We start from the raw sequence: 27,795 nt of genomic DNA, 5'->3' as shown, positions 1-27,795 counted from the left end.
TCCTGTCCTCTGTGTCCTCTGTGTCCTCCCATGTCCTCTTCGTGCCCTGTCCTCCCATGTCCTGTGTCTTTCCTGTGTCCCATGTCCTCTGTCATCCCCATGTCCTGTGTGTCCTGTGTGTCCTCCCATGTCCTCCCGTGTCCTTTGTCTTCCCCCGTCCCGCAACAGATAGATGCTCAGGTCCCTTGGTGCCCCATGCCTCATCTGTCCTGGCAGTGCCCTGGGAGCCGCCCAGCCAGCCCCGGTGACACTGCACGGCCGTGGTGCTCCACTCTCCTTCCGGCCCACTGACCCAGGGGCAGCACTGACCAGTGCAGGTGTCAGCTGAACGCCCCCTCCGGGAGCTGGGTACAGGAGCACCCCTAATGCTTTCCTGGAGCTCCCAGAGCCTGGCAGCTGCTGGTAGGAGGTCCCACCCAGCACCCACTGCTCCTCAGTCTCACCCTGTGGACCTGGCCACTCACCTCTCCTCCTCCGTGAGCAGCCGCTGCCCTTGGAACCAGCGGATGAAGCTGGGGTCTGGGCTCATGCCATAGCTGTTGCAGGCCGACTGCAGCAGCTTGATCTGGGCGATCACTTCAAACTCCTGCAGCCACATGGGGCACAGGGTGTGTTGTGAGCACCCAACCCACCACAGGCTCGTGAGGACAGCCCCTTGGAGGACCGAGGACCAGCCCTGACCACCCAGCCCAAGGCACACGAACCCCACCTCAGCCGTTTCCATTACAGCCAGCACAGAGAAGCAGCTGTTATATGACAATCACAAACACTACAGCTCCTAGGCATGCCTGGCCCCAGTGAGTGAGGCAGTGAGCATGAGGGAGGCCTGAGGTCTACACAGCCGGGCCCTGGACCACGGGCTCAGAGCTCGCCAGAGGGCTCTGTGCATGGGAGAAATGCAGAGTTCCGCTCCCCAGCCCCCGAGGCAGCGCCCAGGGGTCCTGGCCCAGCGCCCTCCCCAGCCCCCGAGGCAGCGCCCAGGGGTCCTGGCCCAGCGCCCTCCCCAGCCCCCGAGGCAGCGCCCAGGGGTCCTGGCCCAGCGCCCTCCCCAGCACCGGAGGCAGCGCCCAGGGGTCCTGGCCCAGTGCCCTCCCCAGCCCAGCAGCGCCCAGGGGTCCTGGCCCAGCGCCCTCCCCAGCCCAGCAGCCCCCAGGGGTCCTGGCCCAGTGCCCTCTCCAGCCCAGCAGCCCCCAGGGGTCCTGGCCCAGTGCCCTCCCCAGCCCAGCAGCGCCCAGGGGTCCTGGCCCAGGGCCCTCCCCAGCCCAGCAGCGCCCAGGGGTCCTGGCCCAGTACCCTCCCCGGCCCAACAGCCCCCAGGGGTGCTCTCAGGTGGTGACAATGCATTCTACTTCCTGTCCCTGCAGGGCAACAGCATCTACCTGCCGCCCCACCCCGTGCAGAGGGGAAGGCTTACATCACCCAGGTGACGGGGGCGGGCGCTCAGAACATCTGTGTGCCTTGGTTCCACTGCAGGGCCAACACTCCAGCCCACCCACTGCAGATGGGTGCTCCTGTCCCAGCCACTGAGATGCCCCTTGGCCGGAGCCCACACAGGTGGTCCCATGATTGCCACCCCCATCCTGCCCCACCAGCCTGTAAACCTTTGAGGTGCACACTCACGCGTGAGAGTGCGTTGGGTCAAGTGCACTGAGCCCAGGCTTTGTGGCAATGTTCACAGCTCCCTCCTCTGTCCAGCTAATTCAGAGTGTGCAGTGCACAGACAGCCAGGCCTACGCAGGTGGATGGGAGCGACATACTTCCCCCATCCCCTGCCCCGTGCAGCAGCCAGGCCATGTCCCGGCTCCCTGCCGTGGCTGCCGGCCTGGGTCTACACAGGGATTCCCTGCTTCCTGACCACCCAGCTGTGGCGAGACACCTGAAATGCACCCTTTCAGGAGTTTTCATGGGTACAACACACGGGCAATGGCTCCATGGGGAGCGCTCTGTCCTTGGCGGCAGGTAGGGGAAGGAGCAGGTGTTCCCAGCACTGCCACAGGTGCCCTGGGCAGCTCCTGGCCTCTGAACAGAGGCCGAGTAAGCCCACCTCCCTGGGTGAGTGCACAAGAATGCGAGGGTAGGGCGCACCAGCACCTTTCCCAAGTCCTCACTCTCTCCCAACTCGCACCCAGGTGGGCAACGAAAACCAGAAAAGCAGAGAAGATTCCACTGACCCTTCTCCTCTTCTCGAAGTTGATCAGGCCGCCCTGGAAGAGAGGACCTCCATCAGAACAAGGGGTCAGCCCCGCTGCCTGGGCACAGCCCCGGGCCCCCCAGGCACCTCGCAGGGCTGGGCACAGCCCCAGGGAGCTCCGCTCCACAGCCACAGAGATGGAGAACTTCTCCATCAGGAGAAACCCAGTCGCCTCCAAGCAGGCGGCCTGCAACCAACCCGAGCAGAGGACGTGTCACTGCCGGCACTGAGTTACTGGAACCACACGTCCGCCCCGACAGCCCTCAGTGGGTGAAGAGAAGGGGGCTCTGCCCCACAGCATGGGAAGGGTCCAGTTTCAGTTCTTCATGCCTGAGGTGGAACTCAGTTTCTATATCTGTGGTCACCCCTGTCTCCATGACCTCCATGGGTGTTCTGGAAAGCGGCTGAGGCCAACAGTGTGGGAAGGCAGCGGGGATTAGGGAGGGCAGGAGGAGGAAGGCGTGCCTGTGGCGGGCTGTGCCCTGGGCACCTGCTGCAGGGATGCGGCTGAGCACACAGGCCACCCACACAGCTGCACACCCCACTTCCATTTAATCCTTGCTTGGGGCCTTGGAGAAAGAGAGGAACTGTCAGAACCCTGGGGCGAGCAGCAAGAAGGAGAACAGGGTGTCTCAGGGCACCCGCAAATCTGCCAGGTCCCTCCCCAGCCGGGGGAGGCAGGCAGGGCTCGCACGGCCTCACGTGGCCTCTAACGTGACGGCAGCCCACGGGGTGTCACGCCTCCCTGCTCGTCTCTGCCAGGTCCTTGTGTTCCACACTCACAACAGGTGAGCTGCAGTCAGCTATCCCAGGCCCGGCCTCCCTCTGCGGGGCTCACCTCGATGTAGTCCTGCAGGGCTGTGTCCAGCATGGTGAGGTCAGTCAGAAAGGTGCCCAGATAGGGGACAGTCCCCTGCATCATGCCCTGAGGAGCAAGCGAAGGGTCACTGCTCACCATCCTGCAGGAGTGTCAGATGTGCAAGTCCAACAGGTGGCCACAGGCTGAGCTGTGCGGACCGGACGGGGGCCCATGGCTGCAGCCTGTGTCTCACAGCCAGAGACCACACAGAGGTGTGAACACGCCACAGAGGGGCTGCTTCTCTGGGCTCAGGCCAGGGACTGGCTGCTCTTCCAGAGCACGGCCCTGGAAGCAGCTGACTACTAAGTGAGGGCTGGGCGGCTGCACAATGTGGGAGGGCAGCGTTGAGCTGCCCCGTGGACTAGTGGCCAGCGGGGTGGAGGGATGGTCACTTGCAGAGCTGAAGGTCAAGGCCACGCTCACACCACACACACACGCACGCTGCCACGGGGGGAGGACACCACCAGCAGTGACACTGCCCTGATGGCCCACGTGAACAGGACGAGGCCACGTCTGCTGGTGCTGACACATGGACACTGCTGCCGGTACTGGCACGGACATCCTGGCGGCGGGGATGCAGACTGGGCTCCTGTTCCTCTGCAGGTTTTCTGTGAATCTCAAACTTTCTCAAGTCACAAGTTCACTGTGTCGAACTCCCAACAGGGAAGGTGCAGTTTGCTGGGCTTTGCCCCAGACCCTCTGAAGGGGGCGCCATGCCTTTCCTGGCCAAACACAAGGGTCCCCTCCCCACAGTCCTTCCCCTCCTCTGCAAAGTTACCCTGTTTTGAGAACAGCTACTTTATAGCACAGTCTGTGGCTGTAAGGGGAGTCTCCGCAGTGAGCAGGCACTCCCATGGCCCCACATCACACACGGGACGACAGGGAGGAGGAGCCCGTACACCGGGTACGGAGGAGCAGGAGGACCACGAGGGCAGAGCATGCTGCTGTGCGGCCCTGAACCCATAGCACATGCTCCAGGGACAGTGTGAGTCGTGGCTCCCACAACGGGCAGCCAGGAGGCATGGGTACCCGGTGGGCGTCCAGCACTGCGGTGGCCCCGCAGGCCCTGGGGTGCGAGGGACCCACCATGTCCTTTTGGAGCCGCAGGCGCCGCTGGCTTCGCTTCTGGTTTTCCTTGACGCTGCTGTCCAGGTTGGCAAACTTGGAGGTTCCCTCCTGAGGAAAGAGCAGTGAGAGGGCTTGGTGGCCACTGAAATCTCTGGGGTACGACCCCACCAGGACCCAGCCGGCATGGACAGTGCGCTGGTACTGCATCTCACTGCTCATGCCCCAGTCAGCAGGGTGGCTGGGGAGGCCTGCACTGGACACACCTGGAAGCCAGCCCCTCCTCAGAGATCAAGCCATCAACCCTGTCCCAAAATGCATGGCCATGCATGGTCACCTCTCAGACCTACCACCAGTCCTGCACGTGTGGCTGTGACTGCAGCACAGCGGCTCCCTCCCAGGCCAGGTGCCAGTGCACACTTCTGATGTGGGCACACAGGGAGAACAGGAACACACGGCACACACAGCCAACCGCAGGCTCTCATGTGGGCACACATGGGAGTTAGGAACATAAACAACCATCAAGCCATGCGCTGTGCCCAGCCTGTCTGTAGGATGCTACCAGCCAACCCAGTTAATGTTCCGTTCAGACAATTCTAACAGGTATATTGCGACAGCCAGGACAGGGAAATGACCGTTTCTTGTGGAGACCTGGGACCTGAGCCACAGAGTCATGACAGAGACGAGCCTTGGGTAGACATAGCAGCCACATGGCAGGAGTGACCGGGCAAGGGTCTGGGCAAGTCCTCTTAGCTGCCCCACCTCCTCTGACATCCATTCCTGAGTCCCAGCCTGGCCTCCCTGGTCCCCGCCTGCTGGGCACACCTGGCCTCCCTGGTCCCCACCTGCTGGGCACACCTGGTTGAGTGTCTGGCCCCGGAGTACTCACACCTGCTCAGGTTTGCACTCAATCTTCAGAATGATTCTGCTATGTCCCCGGTGCACAGACTTAGGCACTGAGGCGGAGGACCATGGCTGCAGGCAGCCCACCCCTATGGGTCCAGATGTAGCACACGACAACAGGGCTCTCCACCCCTCTGCCTCCCCCTGCCACGGAACACAACCAGGTACCCGCTGCTCTCCTGGTCTCTAAGATGGAGACTCTGAGACCAGCACAGCCATCACGCCAGTGCTGGGCCAGTGGGAAGCCGCACCTGGTGGAGTCCTCAGTGTGCTCCCGGGTCACTCCTCGTGGGTCCCACTCCCAAGGGCTCCTAGGAAACACCTGTGCCGAGGTAACAAGGGCAGCTCTCCTGTCTCTGCAAGCAGTACTGCCGCTCTAGCCCTACCATAGACCATGGTCCTCAGGGCAGGAGACTTCGCCCTGCCATCCAGGATGCCAACACCCACTTGAGAGCTCTTTGGCCTCACTAGCTCCCTTGGCACGGCTGGTCCCAGGTTGCTGTCTGGCCACTTGTCCTTTTGCGGCTCCTGGCATGTTATATTCTAGAGGACGCGTCTGTGCTGCACAGGGGCTCAGCTTCTGGCAGATGTGTCAGCCCTGAGGGCAGCTCTGGCCACAGGATGCCTGGGCCCAGCAGAGGGCACGCACGGCAGGTGCAGCCTCAGTCCTTCTGGGAGATGCCCACTGAGGCCAGCACAAGGGGTCTGCTGAGCAGTCCGCGTTGCACACCTGACCTCCAGTGCCATACCCTGTGCTGTTACAGGGAAGCCTGGGGGTGCGGTGTGGGGCTCCCTGGCCTCGGCACTTTCCCAGCTGCCCTCGGGCCTCAGACGTTGCAGCAGGAACAATGAGAGCTGAAGGCAGCAGCCGTGCCCTCGTGGGCTTGTGCTGGGCACCACTCCCACCTCACCTTCATCAGCAGCTCCCGGCTGGTCAGGTGGTTGTTCTGGTCCGAGAAGATGTCCGACAGCTCCTCAAGCATCAGCACGCGATCCCTGCAGCAGACACGAGGAGGACACTCGGCACACAGCGGGCCCCGGCCCCCAAGTGCCACTGTCCTGGGCACAGGGCCTGCAGAGTGGTTCTAGAGGGTTCAGAGGACATGGTGACTATGCGCAGAGGCATTCTGTTCACTGTGCTCCTAGAAAGGCCGGTTCCATGGGGCAAAAGGCCGTGCTGTGAGATGCGGACCACGCCACCCAGGCACCCCATGGAGCTTCACAAGATTTTACACCCACTCGGCCCAGCCCCAAGCTGTCAGGGCTAGCTGCTGAGGGCTGCAGCTCACCACCCACGCTTCCACTCCAAGACCAGGGTCCTGTCCTGACACTCCAGCCAGCAGGGCTGGGGCAGACTTCAACTGTGCCGTTAGGTCCACAGTGATCGTGGCCAAGCCCTCCTGAGCAGGTTCCTACAGAGGTGTGGTGTGAACAGCACGGCCTGTTCCTCAGCCCGCTGCCCAGAGCCCGCTTTGGAAGTCGGAGCGTCCAGCAGCCTAGGCCTCTCCCCAGGCCCTGTGAGGGCTGAGTGAACCAACAATGAAGGGGTAGCATTTTCACTGAGCACTGAGGACAAGAACCACCATCGCTGGTCTCACTGGTTCCTACCAACCAGCAGGTGTCCTCCATCTATCAGACAGGCAAAGGACCCAGGGCTCAGAGATGGCTCAGCAGGGGCTGCACAGGGCTGAGTCGAGCTGAAGGACCCCCTGCAGCAGCCAGGAGGTGGGCCTGCATCACAGAGGCACACACAGAACGCATGTGGCTTCCTTCAAAGGGCAGCGTGGACCAAACAGGCGGAGGCACGGGTCCATGTGCTTCTTTAACTTGTGCTTTGGACTCAGGCTTGTTGGGGAAGAGGGCTGGAGCTGGGCAGGGGACTCCGGCCAGCAGGAGAGGGCGCATCCCTTAGGGCTGGGGGACGCTGAGGCCCGATGGCTTCACCAGGGCCTGTCACGTCTTCCCATGGTTGTGGTGCAGGGAGAATCTTCCAGCTCACCTCCTGTGCACACGGTCATGGCCTTACCAAAAACAACTGCGAGGAGACTGACCACCCAGGACACAGCCCTGGAGCCTGCTACTCCTCTGCTAATGGACACAGCATCACGAACAAGGCAGCTCCGCACAGCCGAGTGTAAGGTCCTCGGGGCAGCCTCGTTCACTCCAGATGCTGGACCCACGACCTGGCTCCTCTCGGTCCTGCCCACCGGGATATGGGTGCCCCATCAGCCTGATCTGGGACACACTCCGCCAGCATCCATGTCCCAACCTCTGCTTGAGCATGCTGCATATCTTGTGTGCCACCCACTGAGCTCTGACGGGTTGCACAACAGCAAGAGAGAAATACTGAGTGAACTCGCTCCTGGCCCTAAAGTTTAAACCAAGAGATATGGAGGGGACAGCTTATGGTGTGGTGGGCACCGGAGATGGGCACTGGGGACCCAGGAGGCGGCTAGCAGGTGCACACTATGCCCTGCGCTCCTGAATGCCTGTAGCTTTGGGATGCAGCAGGGACACCCGGTCAAGGTGCTGGACATATCGCTGCACAGCCGCGAGCCATCACATCTGGGTGGCAGAGTGGTCCAGGCACTCACTTGGGGACTGTAGCCCATGTCTTCTTCAGCCGGTAGATGGCGTTGGATTGCAGAGCCGACACAATGGCCCGCAGGGAGGAGAAGTTCTTGAGGATGCGACATTCCTGTGTGCACAGGGACGGGCCCAGAGTACATTAAGATGGTGGTACATAGACACTCAGCCTGCCCCTTTCAGAGGAGCCACCACCGCCACGGGTCCTGCCCCTCAAGGGGCAGCTGTGCCAACATCCAATGTCAGAAGAGGCCCCTTCGCTGCCCAGTCTAACCACACACATCATGGACTCAGGCACGGGATTGTGCCCGCTTCCTGCCTTTAACATGTTCTGTGTGCTTGTTAGCTTCCAGCTGTCCCAGTGAACACAGACGCAGGGCAGTAAAGGCACTATCACTGACACAAAGTGCACGGGGGGGGGGGGGGGGACACACACGGACACGGGGAGGGGAGGGACCTACATACCAGATGGACACAGGAAGGGGCCCTGCACACCACACAGACACAGGGAAGGGGTCCTGCACACACAGACATGGGGAGGGGTCTTGCACACACGGGGACACGGGGAGGGGTCCTGCACACACGGACACGGGGAGGGGTCCTGGACACACAGGGACATGGGGAGGGGTCCTGGACACACACAGACATGGGGAGGGGGCCTGCACACACAGGGACATGGGGAGGGGTCCTGGACACTAGATGCACAGGGTAGCAACCACACTGTTTCCTCATGCTGGCTTCACTCGGTGACCCACCTGCCCTAGAGATGACAGTCACGCAGGGATAAAGGGTCACCACACACGCAGGTTGGCTTTTGGGCAAATATTATTATTTACATTTATCTGGCTTCAAATGGACTTGTCCTGCAACACTGAACTTCCCAAACACTGTGGTTTTATCACTGCTTCCAGGTAAAAGGGTTTTACATAGCCCCAAAACTCAGGGCACCATAAATCAGAGCCCCACAGTAAGAATCTTCCAATCCCAAGGAAACGTGCAGAAGACATGGCAGAGGAGGCTGGTCCTGGCTGGACACCTAGGTAAGACCAGGCCTCCTGCACACACCTGCTGGGTGACACACGGGGACAGCACCTGACCCAAGCCCAGGCCTCCTGCACACACCTGCTGGGTGACACACGGGGACAGCACCTGACCCAAGGCCAGGCCTCTACACACACCTGCTGGGTGACACACGGGACAGGACCCTGACCCAAGCCCAGGCCTCTACACACACCTGCTGGGTGACACACGGGACAGGACCCTGACCCAAGGCCAGGCCTCTACACACCTGCTGGGTGACACACGGGACAGCACATGACCCAAGGCCAGGCCTCCTGCACACACCTGCTGGGTGACACACGGGGACAGCACCTGACCCAAGGCCAGGCCTATACACACCTGCTGGGTGACACACGGGGACAGTACCTGACCCAAGGCCAGGCCTCTACACACACCTGCTGAGTGACACATGGGGACAGGACCCTGACCCAAGACCAGGCCTCCTGCACACACCTGCTGGGTGACACACGGGACAGCACCTGACCCAAGGCCAGGCCTCTACACACCTGCTGGGTGACACACGGGGACAGCACCTGACCCAAGGCCAAGCCTTGTGCACACACCTGCTGGGTGACACACGGGGACAGCACCTGACCCAAGGCCAGGGCTCTACACACCTGCTGGGTGACACACGGGGACAGCACCTGACCCAAGGCCAGGCCTCTACACACCTGCTGGGTGACACACGGGGACAGCACCTGACCCAAGCCCAGGCCTCTACACACACCTGCTGGGTGACATACGGGACAGCACCTGACCCAAGGCCAGGCCTCCTGCACACACCTGCTGGGTGACACACGGGGACAGCACCTGACCCAAGGCCAGGCCTCCTGCACACACCTGCTGGGTGACATACGGGGACAGCACCTGACCCAAGGCCAGGCCTCTACACACCTGCTGGGTGACACACGGGACAGCACCTGACCCAAGGCCAGGCCTCCTGCACACACCTGCTGGGTGACACATGGGACAGCACCTGACCCAAGGCCAGGCCTCTACACACCTGCTGGGTGACACACGGGGATAGCACCTGACCCAAGGCCAGGCCTCTACACACCTGCTGGGTGACACACGGGGACAGCACCTGACCCAAGCCCAGGCCTCTACACACACCTGCTGGGTGACACACGGGACAGGACCTGACCCAAGGCCAGGCCTCCTGCACACACCTGCTGGGTGACACACGGGGACAGCACCTGACCCAAGGCCAGGCCTCTACACACCTGCTGGGTGACACACGGGGACAGCACCTGACCCAAGGCCAAGCCTTGTGCACACACCTGCTGGGTGACACACGGGGACAGCACCTGACCCAAGGCCAGGGCTCTACACACCTGCTGGGTGACACACGGGGACAGCACCTGACCCAAGGCCAGGCCTCTACACACCTGCTGGGTGACACACGGGGACAGCACCTGACCCAAGCCCAGGCCTCTACACACACCTGCTGGGTGACATACGGGACAGCACCTGACCCAAGGCCAGGCCTCCTGCACACACCTGCTGGGTGACACACGGGGACAGCACCTGACCCAAGGCCAGGCCTCCTGCACACACCTGCTGGGTGACATACGGGGACAGCACCTGACCCAAGGCCAGGCCTCTACACACCTGCTGGGTGACACACGGGGATAGCACCTGACCCAAGGCCAGGCCTCTACACACCTGCTGGGTGACACACGGGACAGGACCTGACCCAAGGCCAGGCCTCCTGCACACACCTGCTGGGTGACACACGGGGACAGCACCTGACCCAAGGCCAGGCCTCCTGCACACACCTGCTGGGTGACACATGGGACAGCACCTGACCCAAGGCCAGGCCTCTACACACCTGCTGGGTGACACACGGGGATAGCACCTGACCCAAGGCCAGGCCTCTACACACCTGCTGGGTGACACACGGGGATAGCACCTGACCCAAGGCCAGGCCTCTACACACCTGCTGGGTGACACACGGGGACAGCACCTGACCCAAGGCCAGGCCTCTACACACACCTGCTGGGTGACACACGGGACAGGACCTGACCCAAGGCCAGGCCTCCTGCACACACCTGCTGGGTGACACACGGGGACAGCACCTGACCCAAGCCCAGGCCTCCTGCACACACCTGCTGGGTGACACACGGGACAGCACCTGACCCAAGGCCAGGCCTCTACACACCTGCTGGGTGACACACGGGACAGCACCTGACCCAAGGCCAGGCCTCCCGCACACACCTGCTGGGTGACACATGGGACAGCACCTGACCCAAGCCCAGGCCTCTACACACCTGCTGGGTGACACACGGGGACAGCACCTGACCCAAGGCCAGGCCTCTACACACCTGCTGGGTGACACACGGGGACAGCACCTGACCCAAGGCCAGGCCTCTACACACCTGCTGGGTGACACACGGGGACAGCACCTGACCCAAGCCCAGGCCTCTACACACCTGCTGGGTGACACACGGGGACAGCACCTGACCCAAGCCCAGGCCTCTACACACCTGCTGAGTGACACACGGGGACAGCACCTGACCCAAGCCCAGGCCTCTACACACCTGCTGGGTGACACACGGGGACAGCACCTGACCCAAGGCCAGGCCTCTACACACCTGCTGGGTGACACACGGGGACAGCACCTGACCCAAGCCCAGGCCTCTACACACCTGCTGGGTGACACACGGGGACAGCACCTGACCCAAGGCCAGGCCTCTACACACACCTGCTGGGTGACACACGGGACAGGACCCTGACCCAAGGCCAGGCCTCTACACACACCTGCTGAGTGACACACGGGACAGCACCTGACCCAAGGCCAGGCCTCTACACACCTGCTGGGTGACACACGGGGACAGCACCTGACCCAAGGCCAGGCCTCCTGCACACACCTGCTGGGTGACACACGGGGACAGCACCTGACCCAAGGCCAGGCCTCTACACACCTGCTGGGTGACACACGGGACAGCATCTGACCCAAGGCCAGGCCGCCCGCGCACATACACCTGTTTGTAATACTACAGGCACGGGGCTGATGGCCACAGCAGCCGTACATGAGAGACCTCTCGAAGCTCACCATCCAAGATGCAGCTGCTTGAAGATGCTCAGGGCAAGCCCTCAGACTATAGTGAATGCTGACACACTTACAAAATGTCACCATGCTCAAAAGCCTCAGAGTACTGCACTTACTTAAACAGATTAATAGAAAAAGCTACAAATGCATGTTTCCATGTCCCATGTATGAGATGCAGACTCCCCAGGTACAGCCTGGAGCCAGGAACTCACCGCAGATGCGTGATGAGGCCCTGCTGTGACAGGCACCTCACAACATGAGGGCAGCATGAGGCCACAGCACGCGTCCAAAGACGGGTTCCAGCAAAGTGGTGCAGAGTGAGCAGGAAGCTAAGCCGGCCGACAACGCCAGGGCCTACCAGTCAGAGCATCTGGAAGGCTGATGTTTTACGTATTTATGATGTTTTAACAATCTCCTCTAGAGACACAGACTGTGACGAAGCCCAGAAAGTGTGAGGTCGACTCTCTGACATGGCACACCCAGCACCAGCAGGCTCCACCCAGATGCGCTGTGCCCCGTGCCAGTTACAGGCATCAGCATCCTGACAGCTCAGCCTGCTCTTCCTGTCTCCACTCAGTGTGTGACAAACTCAATGTCAGAGCCTCCCTTGCTGTGTCCCAACACACAGCCTCAGTGCTGGACACTGTACAGGAGGGGCCTCAGTGCTGGACACGGTACAGGAGGGGCCTCAGTGCTGGACACGGTACAGGAGGGGCCTCAGTGCTGGACACGGTACAGGAGGGGCCTCAGTGCTGGACACGGTACAGGAGGGGCCTCAGTGCTGGACACGGTACAGGAGGGGCCTCAGTGCTGGACACGGTACAGGAGGGGCCTCAGTGCTGGACACGGTACAGGAGGGGCCTCAGTGCTGGACACGGTACAGGAGGGGCCTCAGTGCTGGACACGGTACAGGAGGGGCCTCAGTGCTGGACACGGTACAGGAGGGGCCTCAGTGCTGGACACGGTACAGGAGGGGCCTCAGTGCTGGACACGGTACAGGAGGGGCCTCAGTGCTGGACACTGTGCTGGAGGGGCCGGTGGTGGGCAGGGAAGGTGTGGCAAAGCTCTGTGTCCTTCATCACTGGAGAGGAGAGACACCCACTCCTCACTCGAGCAGAGCTCTGTGGGGCACAGGACCTGCTCTGCCTGGCCCCTTGCCCAGGGACCAAGCCGCCTGCCACAGGAGACCACCTGGATTCTTTACACAGTGACCTCCTGCTCTTCCTCTGGAGGCATGAGAAAGTGACTGGCTTTGGGCACTGCCTGCTCGCTGAACGCAAATGTGTTCAAACCAGCAGAAATTCATACCACCATCATTCCCCAAAGCTTGCTGACGCAATCCTGCCTACAGAAATGCTCTGTCATCTGCAAACACCCAAACTCCTATTTTGCAAAGCTGCCCCTCCCTCCTGCTTCCTTTCCCCTCCTCCCCGCCCCCAAACACGACCTGCAGCAGCGAGGGACTCACATGAGCAACCCCGATCCACTTGTCGATGGCCTTGGCCCTCTGCTGGCTCTTGAGCTCCCTGCCACCCAGCACGGTGCTGACCACACACCTGGTGAGGGCGTTGAACTGACAGATGGTGGCTCGGATCGTGGGTGCCGAGTGCTTGTTGCCCTTCCTGTCCCGGCGTGACCAGACGCAGCCCAGGCAGTGGTGGGGCACAACCTTCTTGAACAGTTGCTGGGGAAGGGAGGACAAAGCATGAGCAAGGCACAGACCGCGAGCCCACAAGGCCCAGCGCTGGGGTCAGGGCTGTGTGCAGGACCCATGGTCCACCGCTGGGGCCAGGGCCATGTGAGGGACCCATGGCCCACTGCTGGGGCCAGGGCTGTGTGCAGGACCCATGGCCCACCTCCGGGGTCAGGGCTGTGTGCAGGACCCATGGCCCACCGCTGGGGCCAGGGCCATTTGAGGGACCCACAGCCCACCTCCAGGGTCAAGGCTGTGTGCAGGACCCACGGCCCACCTCCGGGGTCAGGGCTGTGTGCAGGACCCATGGCCCACCTCTGGGGCCAGGGCCATGTGAGGGACCCATGGCTGTGTGAGGGACCCATGGCCTACCTCCAGGGTCACGGCCACTTGAGGGACCCATGGCCCACCTCCAGGGTCAAGGCCGTGTAAGGGACTCACAGCGCACCTCTAGGGTCAGGGTTATGTGAAGGACCCATGGCCCACCTCCAGGGTCAGGGCTGTGTGAGGGACCCATGGCCCACCTCCAGGGTCAGGGCCGTGTGAGGGACCCACGGCCCACCTCCAGGCTCAAGGCCATGTGAGAGAGACCCATGGCCCACCTCCAGGGTCAAGGCTGTGTAATGGACTCACAGCTCACCTCTGGAGTCACACAGCCCACCTTTGGGGCCAGGGTTATGTGAAGGACCCATGGCCCACCTCCAGGGTCAGGGTTGTGTGAGGGACCCACAGCCCACCTCCAGGGTCAAGGCTGTGTGAGGGACCCACGGCCCACCTCCGGGTTCAGGGCCGTGTGAGGGACCCACAGCCCACCTCCAGGGTCAAGGCTGTGTGAGGGACCCACGGCCCACCTCCGGGGTCAAGGCCGTGTGAGGGACCCATGGCCCACCTCCAGGGTCAGGGCCGTGTGAGGGACCCACGGCCCACCTCCAGGCTCAAGGCCATGTGAGTGAGACCCATGGCCCACCTCCAGGGTCAAGGCCATGTGAGGGACCTACGGCCCACCTCTAGGGTCACACAGCCCACCTTCGGGGTCACGGCCGTATGAGGGACCCACAGCCCACAACTGGGCTCATGGCCATGCGAGGGACCCACAGCTCATGCCTGGGCTGCTGTGTGGCCACTGCAACAGATCAATGCAGTGACTGTGCCATCTTGTTAGTCTGTTTGAGAACACAGACAACGCAGATTTAAACAAACTTCAGGTACACTCCATATTACCAGTCCAAGCAACCCAGTGGTGTCCCCGTTGCTGCCAGGGCAGATGGGTGTGCAGCTCACGCCCCACTGCGGGCTGCAGTCTCTGAGACAAGCAAAGCGAGGGGCACATGCCAGGAAAGGCAGCTGGGCACCACACAGTGGGAGGGAGCAGGGACTCAGCCAGGGCTTCCACAAGGAGTAACCAGCCATGGCTTACATATTTCCTTCAGGCTATCAACTACAGAATCTGAAAGAAGGCGCTGAACAAAACTGCTTCTCATGGTGCCATGTGGTCACAGCCCCATGACCCTTCTCATGCAGCTCCTGCAGAGGGGAGCCTGCCACTGACAGGCCAGCTTCTCACAGGCCAGGCCGCGAGCAGCTACAACCACGGAGCCGAGGTCCACAGACCTGTCTGTTGCCAGGATGTCCCAGCTGGCATGGGGCCATGAACTGTGACTGCCAACCAAGTGCGTACAGCTGACGACACATCCAGCCAGCACAGGACGCCATGTTCAGCCAGTTGTCGGTGTGTTCATGTTCTCTAACTCAGGCCTTGTTCTCCTGAAATATTTCTGAGCCTCTGTGGACAGCAACGCCAATGCGGCAGGCCTGGTTTGGCTCCACGGGACCACAGGGCTCCATGCCCACTGTCTTGGGCACCTTCACCCAAAACAGCAAGGTGCTCAGTCTGAAGCTCTCAGCTGGCCACGTCCGTGGGTTCCATGAGCCACACTCTCCCCAGAGAACAGAGGACACATACCGCATCCATGTAGGTCAGCTGCTCAGCCACCAGGTCCTCGGGAAAGCGCATGAATTCTGCTGGCCCTCCGGCCTCAAGCCCCCCGTCTTGCTCCAGGCTGAAAGGCGGGGTGGAGGGAGGCCCATCTGCCCACATAGAAAAGAAGAATCGCATTTGTATCACAGTGGACTACCCTGCAGGGCACACTGGACATCCTCACTAGACCGGAAAAACACCAGAGTGGAACAGTCATGGACGATCAGAGCTGTGGACCCATCCATGGGTGCTCAAGGAAGCATGTACACACAGGGCCTCCAATGTGCTCAGATCCCCATGTGAGCTCAGATCCCAGTGTGATCAGATCCCAGGGTGATCAGATCCCAGGGTGATCAGATCCCAGGGTGAGCTCAGATCCCAGGGTGAGCTCAGATCCCAGTGTGAGATTAGATTCTGGTGTGATCGGATCCCAGTGTGAGCTCAAATCGAGAGTGTGTGATCAGATCCCAGTGTGAGCTCAGATCAAGTGTGAGCTCAAATCCTGGCGTTAGCTCAGATCACAGGGTGATCAGTTCCCAGGGTGAGCTCAGATCCCAGTGTGAGATAAGATCTGTGTGAACTCAGAATGCAGTGTGATCAGATCCCAGCATATCCTAGTATGCTTGGCAGAGCTGGAAACTCCCTTCCTCAGATGCTCACTGCTTTCCTAGGCTGCTTCTCTCTCTTCATAGAGTAACAGAGTCCAGGAGCACCCTGGGCCAAGGCAGGGCAGCCAGGGCTGTTTTCGGGTGGCAGGAATGTGACTAGGGAGCGATCCCTGAGCCTGCAGTGAAGAGCCTCACACAGCGGTGGGTCCCCTGGAGCCCAGACACACACGTGTGCCCTGAGGGATACTGGACCTGGGGCTCAGAGCTCGCTGTGGCGCAGCTTCCATCATATTCCTGCCATGCCCTGGTTCTCTCCTTCTGGGAAGAGTCTGGGATCCCAAAGGTAGGCCTTTGGGTGGGCATCCTATACCCTTGCCAGGTACATGATCCGTGTTGGCACATCCCAACACAAAGGATGAGAAGCACACCCACGCCAGCCAGAGTATGGGAGCCCCAGCTGGACCTCATGCATGCATTCAACAAATGCCAGGAGTGGCCAGTGTGTGCACAGTGCCCACCCGCTGCTTCAGCAGATGAGGGTTTGCCATTTTCCAGACACTGGCAGACTCTTGGGGCCCATCCCAGGGAGGACTCAGGAGCTTTGGTCCGGCCCAGGAGCCTCCCTCCAGGCCACAGCCCTGCAGAGGAAGGAGAGCCAGGCCCAGGAGAGGCTGCTGTGGAGGGGAGCAAGGGGCTTGGTCACCAGGCATTCCCATGATGCTGGGGATGCAGCCAACAGGCAGCCCTGTGTGGGCTGGGTCGGGTGCCTAGGAACCCTTTCCTCTCCTGGGGAGATCCAGGACCAGGGCAGGGAAACAGGTCGGCTGCCATGGCAATGGCTCTGCCCCCGGCCAGGGGAGATAATGTGTGCTGAAGGCGGGCCTCACGGCACTCCGAGCCCCCGTGACTGCAGGGCAGCCCCTCCTGTGTCCCCGAGGATACCCTGACTTCCTCACATTGAAGAAAACAGCCCAGAAACTTCTTCTGATAAGGTGAGAGACGCCAAATGACGGTAATCTGGCTGTGGGAAAAGAAACCCCTTTCCATGTGTTGGGGAGGTCAGGACAGAACCGGACAAACTCCCACCAGCAGGGACAAGGTGTAGGGGTGGCACCTGGGCAGCTCATCCCACACAGCCTGCGCCATGGGGGAGCAGCTGGGTGCCAGTCAGGTGCAGGACCAGCACTGCGGGCACCAGCAGCTTCTGCAGCACCCTGGGCTCCCTGGTGCCCGGTGCCTCTGCACAGCTCGAAGTCCCGGCTTGACCTCTCCCAGAGTGACCAGTACTCACTGTCAGTCTCCACTTCCTGCTTCTGAAATTGTTCCAGAAGATTGTGCGCTCTCCGTTCTGGGTCCGAGCCTGGCATGGTCTGCTGGAGATAGGCCAGCAGCCTGTGTAGGCAGGGGAAGTGAGGGGGCTCCCAGAAGTCCTCGGCACACTGGTCAAGCCAGGCCCTCAGGATGGACGCAATGGCACTGTAGGACAGAGGCGGTGTCACTGCACCAGCGGGGGTGGGGGTGCAGGGCCAGGACCCTGGGAAGCACTTGCAAAGCAGTGTCCATGCCTGGGGCAGTGGGTGGCAGCAAACAACAGCCCACCAGGGCAGAGATGTGTGGGCGTTGGTGAGCTCTGGCAGCCACCTCGAAGTGACCCACACACCACAGCTCTGCACGCTCAGACCGGAGGCTGCAGATGGACTGCATGGCCTAGGAGCCCAGTGACCCCTCAGGGAAGACATCCCAGGGGCCAGGACGTCACCAGTCCCAGCCTTAATGCCAAACAACTGCAGGAGGCCAGCGTGAGCTCCCTCACCTCCTGTCTATTCAGGGCCAGGAGAGACCAAGGCATGAGGCTGGGGCAGCCTGGCAGACCTGCATTCTGGGGCCATCAGGCTGGGGCAGCCTGGGAGACCTGCATTCTGGGGCCATCAGGCTGGGGCTGCCTGGCAGACCTGCATTCTGGGGCCATCAGGCTGGGGCTGCCTGGCAGACCTGCATTCTGGGGCCATCAGGCTGGGGCAGCCTGGCAGACCTGCGTCCTGCAGCCACCAGGCTAGGGCCGCCTGGCAGACCTGTGTCCTGCAGCCACCAGGCTGGGGCGGCCTGGCAGACCTGCGTCCTGCAGCCACCAGGCTAGGGCGTTCCCTCCCCAGGGAACAGACTGGAGCATGAGAGGCACATCTGCCTCCAGAGTGGCCACTGTGTGCTTCAGGAACCAAGAGGACTTCAGAGAGGAAGGCATCAGGGACCTGCAGAGCAGCCCTGGGGCAGGCACTGTCTCTGAGAGCAGCTGGTACATCACCTGGTCTTCAAGTTAGAGACCTCACTGACCAAAATGTGTCAGCCAAAAAACCCCACTTCTCAGCAAGTGCTAGAAGCGTCACTGGCTTCCTGAAGAGCTCTGGCTGCCCTGCCGGCTGCAGCAGGCTGGGCATCCTGGTCCCTGCTCCGCCCAGTGGCTAGGAGCACAGTCGGCCTCACCACTTGCCCTTGGAACTCAGCAGAAGGAAGCCAGTGGTGCCGCCTGCTGTCACTGTGGTCACCTAAGGGAAAGGACATCAAGTCCACTGCGTTGGTAATAGCCCCCCACTCTCTAAGTGTCATCTTCCCAAAACAACCCACTGTCTTCCAGAAGCTAGAGGGAGTTAGGCCAGGACAACTGGGGTGGGAGGTCCGTGGACTTGGACCTACTGCTTGTTCTGTCTCCTTTTGGCAGGAACACCATTTTAAAATCACAACATTTCCTATTTGTCGCAGAAAAGTACATCCTAACAAATGCAAAGACTATGAGGGCAAGCATGGGCTTCCCCTACGTTCAGCTCCTGTCTGGCCTTCCGCTAGCAGCCTGAAGCGCACCCTTCCAGATGCTTCCACGACTAGGCATACATGTTGAAGTGATGTGCACATGGACAGCTTAGTTTCCATGCTTAGTTACTCCCTGGTAACTCCTGGGAGGCAGGCGCGCAGCCGCTTTCAGCTGCTCATGGCCGCACGTGATCACAGAGTGCGTCTCACTGTGTGTGCGTAGGGGTAGGACAGGCTGCAGGGCCGGCAATGCACACAGGGACAGGCTCCCAAGAGGGACCTGGGGCATGCCAGGGCTGCTGGCCCTGCACGCAGAGCTGCACACCACGGACTTTCTCTGGCAGGACCAGGCCAGGAACGCCGGGACAGCGCCAGTGGCAGGGCAGGTCTCAGTGCAGGAAGAGATGCTGGTGAGTGTGTCAGGCAAACCAGCTCATGCCCACTGCGTGTGCATACACATTACCAGCAATATGGGACCGCATGTTTCTCTTTACTGTGTGCACGGATGTGTACATTCACTGTAATGCACATACACTGTGGACTTGCAAGTGTTCACAGCACACGCAGTCCCTGTGCTTAAGGTGCCTTCACTCGGTGCACGTGTGTCTACCACGTGTGTCTATTCACTGTACACACACATTCGCTGATGTGTTCAGTATATGCAGGTATCTAGTGTGCACAGGCTTGTTCACTGCACATGCTGTATGTATTCAGTGTTATTTACTGCACAGCAGTGTCCCTGTGTGTTCACACTCACTGTATGTGTTTACTCTATGTATACATTCACAGCACGAGTGCATTCACTGAGTTGGGGACAGAGCTAATCTCCCATGTGCAAGCCCAGAGTCCCATATGCGTGCCAAGTCGCGTTTGGATGTTCCATTTCCCATCGAGGAGGACGGGCCAAGGCCTCGGGGACCTACGCTCACATGGGAGAGCCCCAGTGGGCCTCTGGCTTTGGTTCAGCTCAGCTCCTGCCATTGCATTATTTGTGGAATAAAGCAACAGATGGAAGATCTTTTTCTCTGTCTCCCTCTCTCTCTAAATCTGCCATTCCAATTACATAATTTTTAAAAAGAAGTGTCACTATCTACGCAGTCACTGTGCTCACTATGACTTCATTACACGTACATATCACTATGTGCACGCATATTCTGTGTGGATGTGGTCACTGCACATTTACTCATTTGCACACGTACTGACACGTGTGCGTTTATTGCACATATGGCTGTATTCACCCCATGACACTGGGCACATTCCGGTTCCTCCCGTGCACAAATGAAAGAATCATTCAGAGTCATAACGCCAACCAGTCTGACCCAGGCAGGGGACACGCGTCTGGTTCCACCAAAGGACCCGCAGGAAGGATGGAATGAGTGTGGGCCGAGCTGCTCTCTTGTCAAAGCACATGCGTCCCCTGTTTCACAAACACTGGCCAGGCTGGGAACTCCAGAACCGACACACACCACACCCCAAGCCTCAGTGTGCACCTGACACTGCAAGTGGATTCCTGCTTCCCACTGCAGGGGGCAGGCTCCGGGACCAGTGGCCTGCACACAGGAGATGCTGCGGCAGCCAGCGCTTCCACTGCACTAGGCTCCTTCATGTGCAACTACATGTTCTTGCGGATTCCTTAAATGGCTACAAGGTGGACTGGGTCTGTGTTCACACAGGGAACTCCTCCTTGGTACTTATGTGAAAGGGTCACTCTGCGGCTCCAACGATGCGTTGTTAGCCTGAGCTAAACCCGCCAGGACCCCTGTGTCTGCCTCCACATGGGCCTGCACGTGACGGGCAAGCGCCCTGGGCAGTCCCTCTTTCCATCAGTACCAGAGAGAGGTCACAGCTTGGACAGCAGCGGGCACCTGCAGCTCTCAGCTCCACGCGGAGGCCTCGTTCACCTCAGTGAGCCACTGGGACCCACGAGCACTGGCAGCAGCAAACCAGAACCTTTCCTCCCATTTCAGCAAAACGAGTTATGGTCTCCCCAGCAGGGGGAAGCAGCCACGGCAGCCTCGACAAAGCACCTCTGTGCCGTCGGGTTCTGCACACAAAGATGGGCTGGTTGCCCTCGACACCCCTGAACCTGTGGGCTCTGTGCTGAAGGGACCAGGTGGGAGCCCCGTGGCTCCAGGTCAGGGCTGGCCTCCGCTGGGCCGCCTCAGCCTTGGACTCAGTCAACATCCAAACCATCATCCTGCTCTTGTCACAAGCCCTATACATTCCAAAATAAAGTGAATTCTCACACGAGCATCTCACTGTCGGGCTGGTTGGTGGGGGTGCTGTGGACCTGTAAGGCCAGAACGGGGAGCAGAGTTCAGAAACAGGGCCAGAAGGAATGGTGCTGTGTGCTGAGAAACAGGACGGGGAGGAGCTAGGCAATGGTGAGAGCCAGGTGGGCAGGGGCAGCACACAGGGACATAGCCCGTTCTGGGCAAGGGCCACGTTCCCAGGGACCTCAGGGGACCTCAGGCCAGGAGCTCTGATGTGCCCTAACCCGTTCAGCTGCATTCACCCCAGCCCCTGTGCACGCCCCTGCAGTGCACGGAACCTGAATGAATTCAGAATCATGGGCCTGCTTCCCCTGGCACCACCTGACACCACAGCTGGCCCTGCTCCCCGCGTGGCTCACCTCCACCTGTGTGACATTGCCCAGCGCCCACCCACAGTTCCAAGGACCTCTGGTCTTGTGCCTCACATACCCAGAGCTCCATCCAGAGGCTTTCAGGCAACACTCCTGACTTTCAAACCCGCCCCTAAGCTGAGGAATTTCAGACTAAGGGGCTCAGGACCCGGGGGGCCCTGCCCAGGTGCAGGCTAGGCAGCCCCCACAGCAGCCTACACCTACTGCACACAGGACCCGTCTGATCACTCTGTCCTGCCCGAATCAGACATCAAATCCCAAATGCTGCAGGCCAGGCCCAACTTCAACACCACACCCCCACATCCCCACACCCATGCCATCCTGCACCCCAAGGCCCTCCCACCCCACACCCATGCCATCCTGCACCCCAATGCCCTCCCCACATCCATGCCATCCTGCACCCCAAGGCCCTCCCCACACCCATGCCATCCTGCACCCCAAGGCCCTCCCACCCCATACCCATGCCATCCTGCACCCCCTGGTGTCCTCCCAACCCACACCCATGCCATCCTGCACCCCAATGATGTCCTCCCCACCACATCCATGCCATCCTGCACCCCAAGGCCCTCCCCACCACCACACCCATGTCGTGCTGCACCAACACCCTCCCCAGTCCTCCAACATTTTCCCCTGGTCACACACAAACACTCCGGCAGCAAGTCTCAGAGGACACAGCTCCACAAGGCCTAACTCGGCTTAAGAATCCCCGATCCAGCAGTAAGGAGGCCTTCAGCTTCTGGCCCAACATCAGGACTGCAGGCAGGCCGTGGCCCAGCAGCGGAGACAATGCCAGTGATGCTGATGTGCCTGGCAAAGCAGTGGAGGATGGCCCCTTGTCCTGCGCCCACTGCGAGGGAGGCACAGGGTGCACTGCAGCCCACCCTGAAGGCAAGGGTGCAACCAACAAGAAGCGAGCCTCACCTGGCCTGCCAGCGCACCTCCCCCTTCCTACAGGACAAGCTCTGACAACCAGACAGCTTGTGCCAGTGCTGCCCAGGGCCTCTCTCCTGACCCACCTCCAAAGTGTGCTTGCCAAAGGGCTTGACGTCAGGGGACCGCTGATGCAGAGGCTCAGGCAGCAAGGAGCACAGCTTGCCACATGCTTCCTAAATCCTCCCCACGCTGTTCCCTGGGACACACTGCCCATGCCTGTCCCCAGCTGGACCCTTCTCCAACCTGACAACACTGGAAGGACCCAGGCTCCATCTCTGAACATTGTTTTCCATCTGTGTTCAGACCCCAGGCTGAAAACTGCTCCATGGCATGAAGTTCTGAGAGCAGAGTGCATCCTGTCTTTGATACCAGGGGTTGAGCCCAGCCCTGTGGCGGACACATGCACACACAACCTTCCCAGACTCTCTCCTCCCTACAGCCCAGGCCTGAGCAGACACACTGTGTGCACACACCCCTGCCAAGCTTTCCTCTGTCCCACAGCCCAGGCCTGAGCAGACACACTGTGTGCACACACCCCTGCCAGGCCCTCCTCTGTCCCACAGCCCAGGCCTGAGCAGACACACTGTGTGCCCCTGCCAGGCTCTCCCTACAGCCCCTTAGAGTACTTGCCCCTAAGACACCCAGCTTCCCTTTTTTCTCACCCTACCCAATGGCCAGCAGCCCCACCGATGCTCTTAGCACCTCCCTAGATGGGAGCTTGGAGCAGGCTGCCCGCAAGCCTTCCCTGCCCCTCTAAATCCTCACCTGTACCATTCTGCCATGTGATTCAGCTACTCAGAGTCAAGCTCCATGTTTCGTCGTGTCCTCTGAGCGCTGCTGCCCAGGCCCCACCTCCCTGCAGGCCGCACGCAGCACCTGCCGCTCTTCCTCTGCCCCTCCTTTGCTTCCTCATGCCTCCACACACGGTCTCTGCCTAAGAGCCTCCTGCAGCTTCTCTGCCTGGGGCCACAGGATTGACCCACAGCTTCAGATCAGCCCAGCCTCTGAAGACCCCAGCCCGCCCCGGGACTCTCCACCACCTGTCCTTCCCAGCCTCCACGGCCTGCAGAGCACTCAGCGCCTGTAGCTGGGTTGTCTGTGTCGCGTCCAGGGCTGTGCCTGCCTGCGTCAGGGATCAAGCCCAGAGGCATGGGGCCAATGCAGTCCCCAGTTAAGCTCTTTGGGACACCACCTCGATGGACACGTGCGGCATAGCAGAAATCACTCACTTCCTGATGATGGCCTTGGACTCTGGGGACCGACATCCATCCTCCTCCCAGCGAGGGTCTGCCAGGTCTCCATACCTGCATGGACCAAACACAGCAGGAGGCTGGTCAGCATGGTGGGAAGCAGCTGCGCCCTCCGCCCAGGCATGTTTAACCCGTCAGCATGGGGCACTGAGGTGCCTGTGGAGGAGTGAGCTGACATGGACACCCCTCAGAACTGCCCCCGCCACCGTAGAGCTTCCCAGCACTTACCCACCACTCAGAGAGCCAGATCCATGGCACAGCAACCCCATGTGCCCACCCTGCTGGCGGGCACATCCTGCCAAAGGTAGGGGCAACTCTGGGTAAGAGGAAAGCACCGAGCCCTCCCAGACCCAGTGACAGGGAGAGGGCAGCTGTTAGTTGGGCTTGATTTTTTTTTTTAAAGAAACAAGTGCCTACATTTAATTTTTTCCTTGTTAAAAATTCAAAAGTAACCAAAGACTCCTGGCTAAGCCACCAGAAGCTGCAGTTCATGTATCCGCAGGCAGGCCTGGCCATGGCCCCAGGTCCCCGGGTCCAGCTGTGCACCCGTGGGCAGGCCTGGCCATGGCCCAGGTCCCCGGGTCCAGCTGTGCACCCGCGGGCAGGCCTGGCCATGGCCCAGGTCCCCGGGTCCAGCTGTGCACCCGCGGGCAGGCCTGGCCATGGCCCCAGGTCCCCGGGTCCAGCTGTGCACCCGCGGGCAGGCCTGGCCATGGCCCAGGTCCCCGGGTCCAGCTGTGCACCCGCGGGCAGGCCTGGCCATGGCCCCAGGTCCCCGGGTCCAGCTGTGCACCCGCGGGCAGGCCTGGCCATGGTCCCAGGTCCCCGGGTCCAGCTGTGCACCCGTGGGCAGGCCTGGCCATGGCCCAGGTCCCCAGGTCCAGCTGTGCACTGGCATTCACCCTCAGTTCTGCAGGAGCAGTGTCTCCGTGAACCCACAACACCACAGCAGCCCTGTCCTGAGCTACCCGCACAGCCCTGTCCTGAGCTACCTGCACAGCCCTGTCCTGACCTGCCCACACAGCCCTGCTTTGACCTGCCCACACAGCCCTGCCTTGCCCTGCCCTCACAGCCCTGCCCCGACTGCCCACACAGCCCTGCCCAAGCTGCCCACGAAGCCTTGCCCCAACTGCCCATGCAGCCCTGCCCTGCCTGCCCACGCAGCGCTGCACCAACTGCCCTCACAGCCCCATCTCTAAGCAAAGGTTCTGGGACGCATCACGCTGGGCGGCCCAAGGGAGCCACTTCTGCTGCTGAGGGTTACAGGACAGCACCTGGCCCTGATGCACAGGAAGCCACGAGGAGAGAGCTCTGGGAGGTCTGCTCCGTGACAACTCCTACACACCACAGACTTTCCTGAAGAAAACCCCTTCGCTCCTAGCCCAGTCACAGCGGTCTTTCAGGAGAGCCAGGCTGACCGTGCCAGCACTGCCTGGCAGAGGGCAGGGAGCAGCAGAGCCAGGCTGACCGTGCCAGCACTGCCAGCAGAGGGCACGGAGCAGCAGAGCCAGGCTGACCGTGCCAGCACTGCTTGGCAGAGGGCAGGTAGCAGCAGAGCCAGGCTGACCGTGCCAGCACTGCCTGCAGATGGCAGGGAGCAGCAGAGCCAGGCTGACCGTGCCAGCACTGCCTGGCAGAGGGCAGGGAGCAGCAGAGCCAGGCTGACCGTGCCAGCACTGCCTGGCAGAGGGCACGGAGCAGCAGAGCCAGGCTGACCGTGCCAGCACTGCCGGCAGAGGGCAGGGAGCAGCAGAGCCAGGCTGACCGTGCCAGCACTGCCTGGCAGAGGGCAGGGAGCAGCAGAGCCAGGCTGACCGTGCCAGCACTGCCTGGCAGAGGGCACGGAGCAGCAGAGCCAGGCTGACTGTGCCAGCACTGCCAGCAGAGGGCACGGAGGAACTGGCACCCTTGGCTGTGCTGCTGCAGGAGTGCTCAGTCCTCGCCACAACATCCTCGATTGCCCTGGCCAGCCCATGGTCAGTGTTCCCATGTCCCTGTCCCCAGCATCCCCCTACTACCTGTCTGCCTGTCACCTGGCACTTCACGCACTGTGACAGCACTGGCCCATGGAAAGATGACAGGAGCCGTGGAGAGGTCCCAGGCGCACTGGCCCATGCATGGCAAGCCAGTCCAGCCGACAGCTCCTGGTGCAGCGCACGAGGAGAGCCTGGCCGTGTCTCCCACACCCCCAGGCTGCCTCTGTGTGCACCAGGCTGCGTGCAGCTGACTGCATCCACACCAGTGCCACCGCACGTTCAGTAGAGGATGATGGGGAAAAAATCACATTTTCCAGACTAAGATCACAGATTAAAAAAACAAGATTAAATAAAAAAAAAACAGCTAAGCCCTCTCCTTTCAAATTAAATTATTTTAAACATGTATTTGAAAGGCAGAGACAGGGAAGGTCCCCTCGCTGTTAGTTTGCTTCATGGTAACCCTCAGCCACTTAAGACAGGAGTGCCCTCCTGCTGTTCCCTGGGCAGCCCTAGGGGTTGGGCCATGAGCCGAGGGCCCAGGTCATGAGGGGGAAGCCTCTGAGGGTGACCCTGGGGTACTGGATGGTCACAGCCAGTATGGTCAGGAGCCAGGAGCTCCTTCCTCCTGTCCCCTGGGCAGCTCTGAGGGACAGGCCATAAAGGGAGACCTCCTGAGGGCGACCCTGGGGTACTGGATGGTCACAGCCCCATTACCACAGAGCTGCTGGGGGCTGTGGCCACAAAGCTGCTCCACACCCTTCCCTCGTTCTGGTTGGATGGACCCCTACAACAGCTCTGGTCACTCACAGGGAGATGGACCTGAGCGGGGTGCTGAGGCCGAACCCTGACTGCCCCATGAGATCATCTGTCCAGCCAGGCCCTGGGAGCTCTCCTGTGGAAATGTCACCCTGAACACAAGAGGGAAACGGCAATGACCTACCTTGTGTGGCCTTGGGGCCCAGCCCATCCCTCTAACAGCAGTGCCCAGTCTGATGCCACCATAACACGTCACCACAAACTCAGTGTTTTAAATGTACCTGTTTACCATCTCAGATCAGTGAGCTCAGAGGCACGGCTCTGACCTGGCCCCGAGGGCTGAAGTGCAGGCCATGAGTGGCTCTGGCCAGAGGCTGCCTAGGCACCCTTTCTAGGGCCCCCTTCCTGCCCCGAGTACCAGCAGCACAGCGTCATGCTGAGCCCGCTCCAGCCCCTCTCCCTGCCTCCGACCCTGCGCAGCCAACATCATTCCCATTTCAGGACCTGGATAATCACGGACGCTAACAGGCTGCCAACACCCGCCGGTGGCAGGCTTCTCGATGTCCCTGTGCCGCTGCCCACAAATGTAGTGTCCATGAGATGCCCTCCTCTCCCAGCAGCCATGCCAGGGGCCCTGGCACATCTGTGTCTTTGGCAGAGTGCAGACTCCCAGAGGCTTCCCCCACTTGGGGAGACAAGAGGCTCCTAAGGAACCCCTGGCTAGTTCCCAACTGGCCTCGTGGGAACAGGGGGAGGACTGGTAAAAACTAAAGGAATAAAGTGCAGCATTATTTTGCTGTTGTAAACATTAAAAAAAAACAACTCAGTGAGAGGGAGATGTTGAAACAGAGCCAGGCAGAGTCCTCCATCACTGCTGCCCATCCCTGCACGCTCGGCAGCCGCGCCTGGGCCAGGCTGAAGCCAGGAGCTCAGAACTCCAGTGCTGGCTACAGCTGCTACCTCCCACAGTGCACGCTGGCAGGCACTGCGTCCCACACAGCATGCTAACCACTTGATATTGTTTTGAAACACTTTGCTTTGTAAGTGATGGAAATTTGACATTAATAAGTAACTCGGAACAAACAAAGCACAGACATTGCAACGGGACTGCAGGCTTCACGTGGGACCCATCTGGAGTTGACTCTCGCCTGCTTACAACTCCGCCCTCTTGCTCACGGGCACCTGGGGGCAGCAATGCGCTTCATGCCTGACGTCCTCCGGGCCCAGCCGTTACAGGCCTGGGAGAGTGAGTCAGCCACTATGAAATCTAGGTCTCTGTCACTCTTTCACAAAACCAACAAATATTTACAAAATTAAGCCATTAAGGAAAGGTTGGCCGCACAGAAGCCCTAAGCTAAACTTGCTCCAGAATGTGCGGCGTGGAGGGACCGCAGCGCTCGGGGACTCCAGCGGCTCTCGGGGCCTGTGGGTCACTAG

At 60.7% G+C, this 27,795-nt stretch overlaps 1 protein-coding gene across 1 annotated transcript in view; it reads right to left on the bottom strand.

Moving 5' to 3' along the window:
• RGL1 (ral guanine nucleotide dissociation stimulator like 1) overlaps window positions 1–27,795 on the bottom strand; it is a 71,816-nt gene that overhangs the window by 8,611 nt on the left and 35,410 nt on the right. The window contains exons 4-13 of the mRNA XM_058668938.1: window positions 23,606–23,680; window positions 17,286–17,470; window positions 15,372–15,496; window positions 13,184–13,399; window positions 7,613–7,716; window positions 5,930–6,014; window positions 4,137–4,226; window positions 3,030–3,116; window positions 2,172–2,204; window positions 465–586 (exon numbers count right to left, since the gene is read on the bottom strand). Coding sequence (XP_058524921.1) covers window positions 465–586; window positions 2,172–2,204; window positions 3,030–3,116; window positions 4,137–4,226; window positions 5,930–6,014; window positions 7,613–7,716; window positions 13,184–13,399; window positions 15,372–15,496; window positions 17,286–17,470; window positions 23,606–23,680 — 1,122 coding nt within the window. The remainder of the gene's footprint in view (window positions 1–464; window positions 587–2,171; window positions 2,205–3,029; window positions 3,117–4,136; window positions 4,227–5,929; window positions 6,015–7,612; window positions 7,717–13,183; window positions 13,400–15,371; window positions 15,497–17,285; window positions 17,471–23,605; window positions 23,681–27,795) is intronic.

Source organism: Ochotona princeps, chromosome 10, assembly GCF_030435755.1.
Source record: "Ochotona princeps isolate mOchPri1 chromosome 10, mOchPri1.hap1, whole genome shotgun sequence".
Classification (NCBI taxonomy): Eukaryota; Metazoa; Chordata; class Mammalia; order Lagomorpha; family Ochotonidae; genus Ochotona; species Ochotona princeps.
Note: the sequence above shows the minus strand (reverse complement) of the source record. Positions and strands in the feature narration are given on the sequence as shown.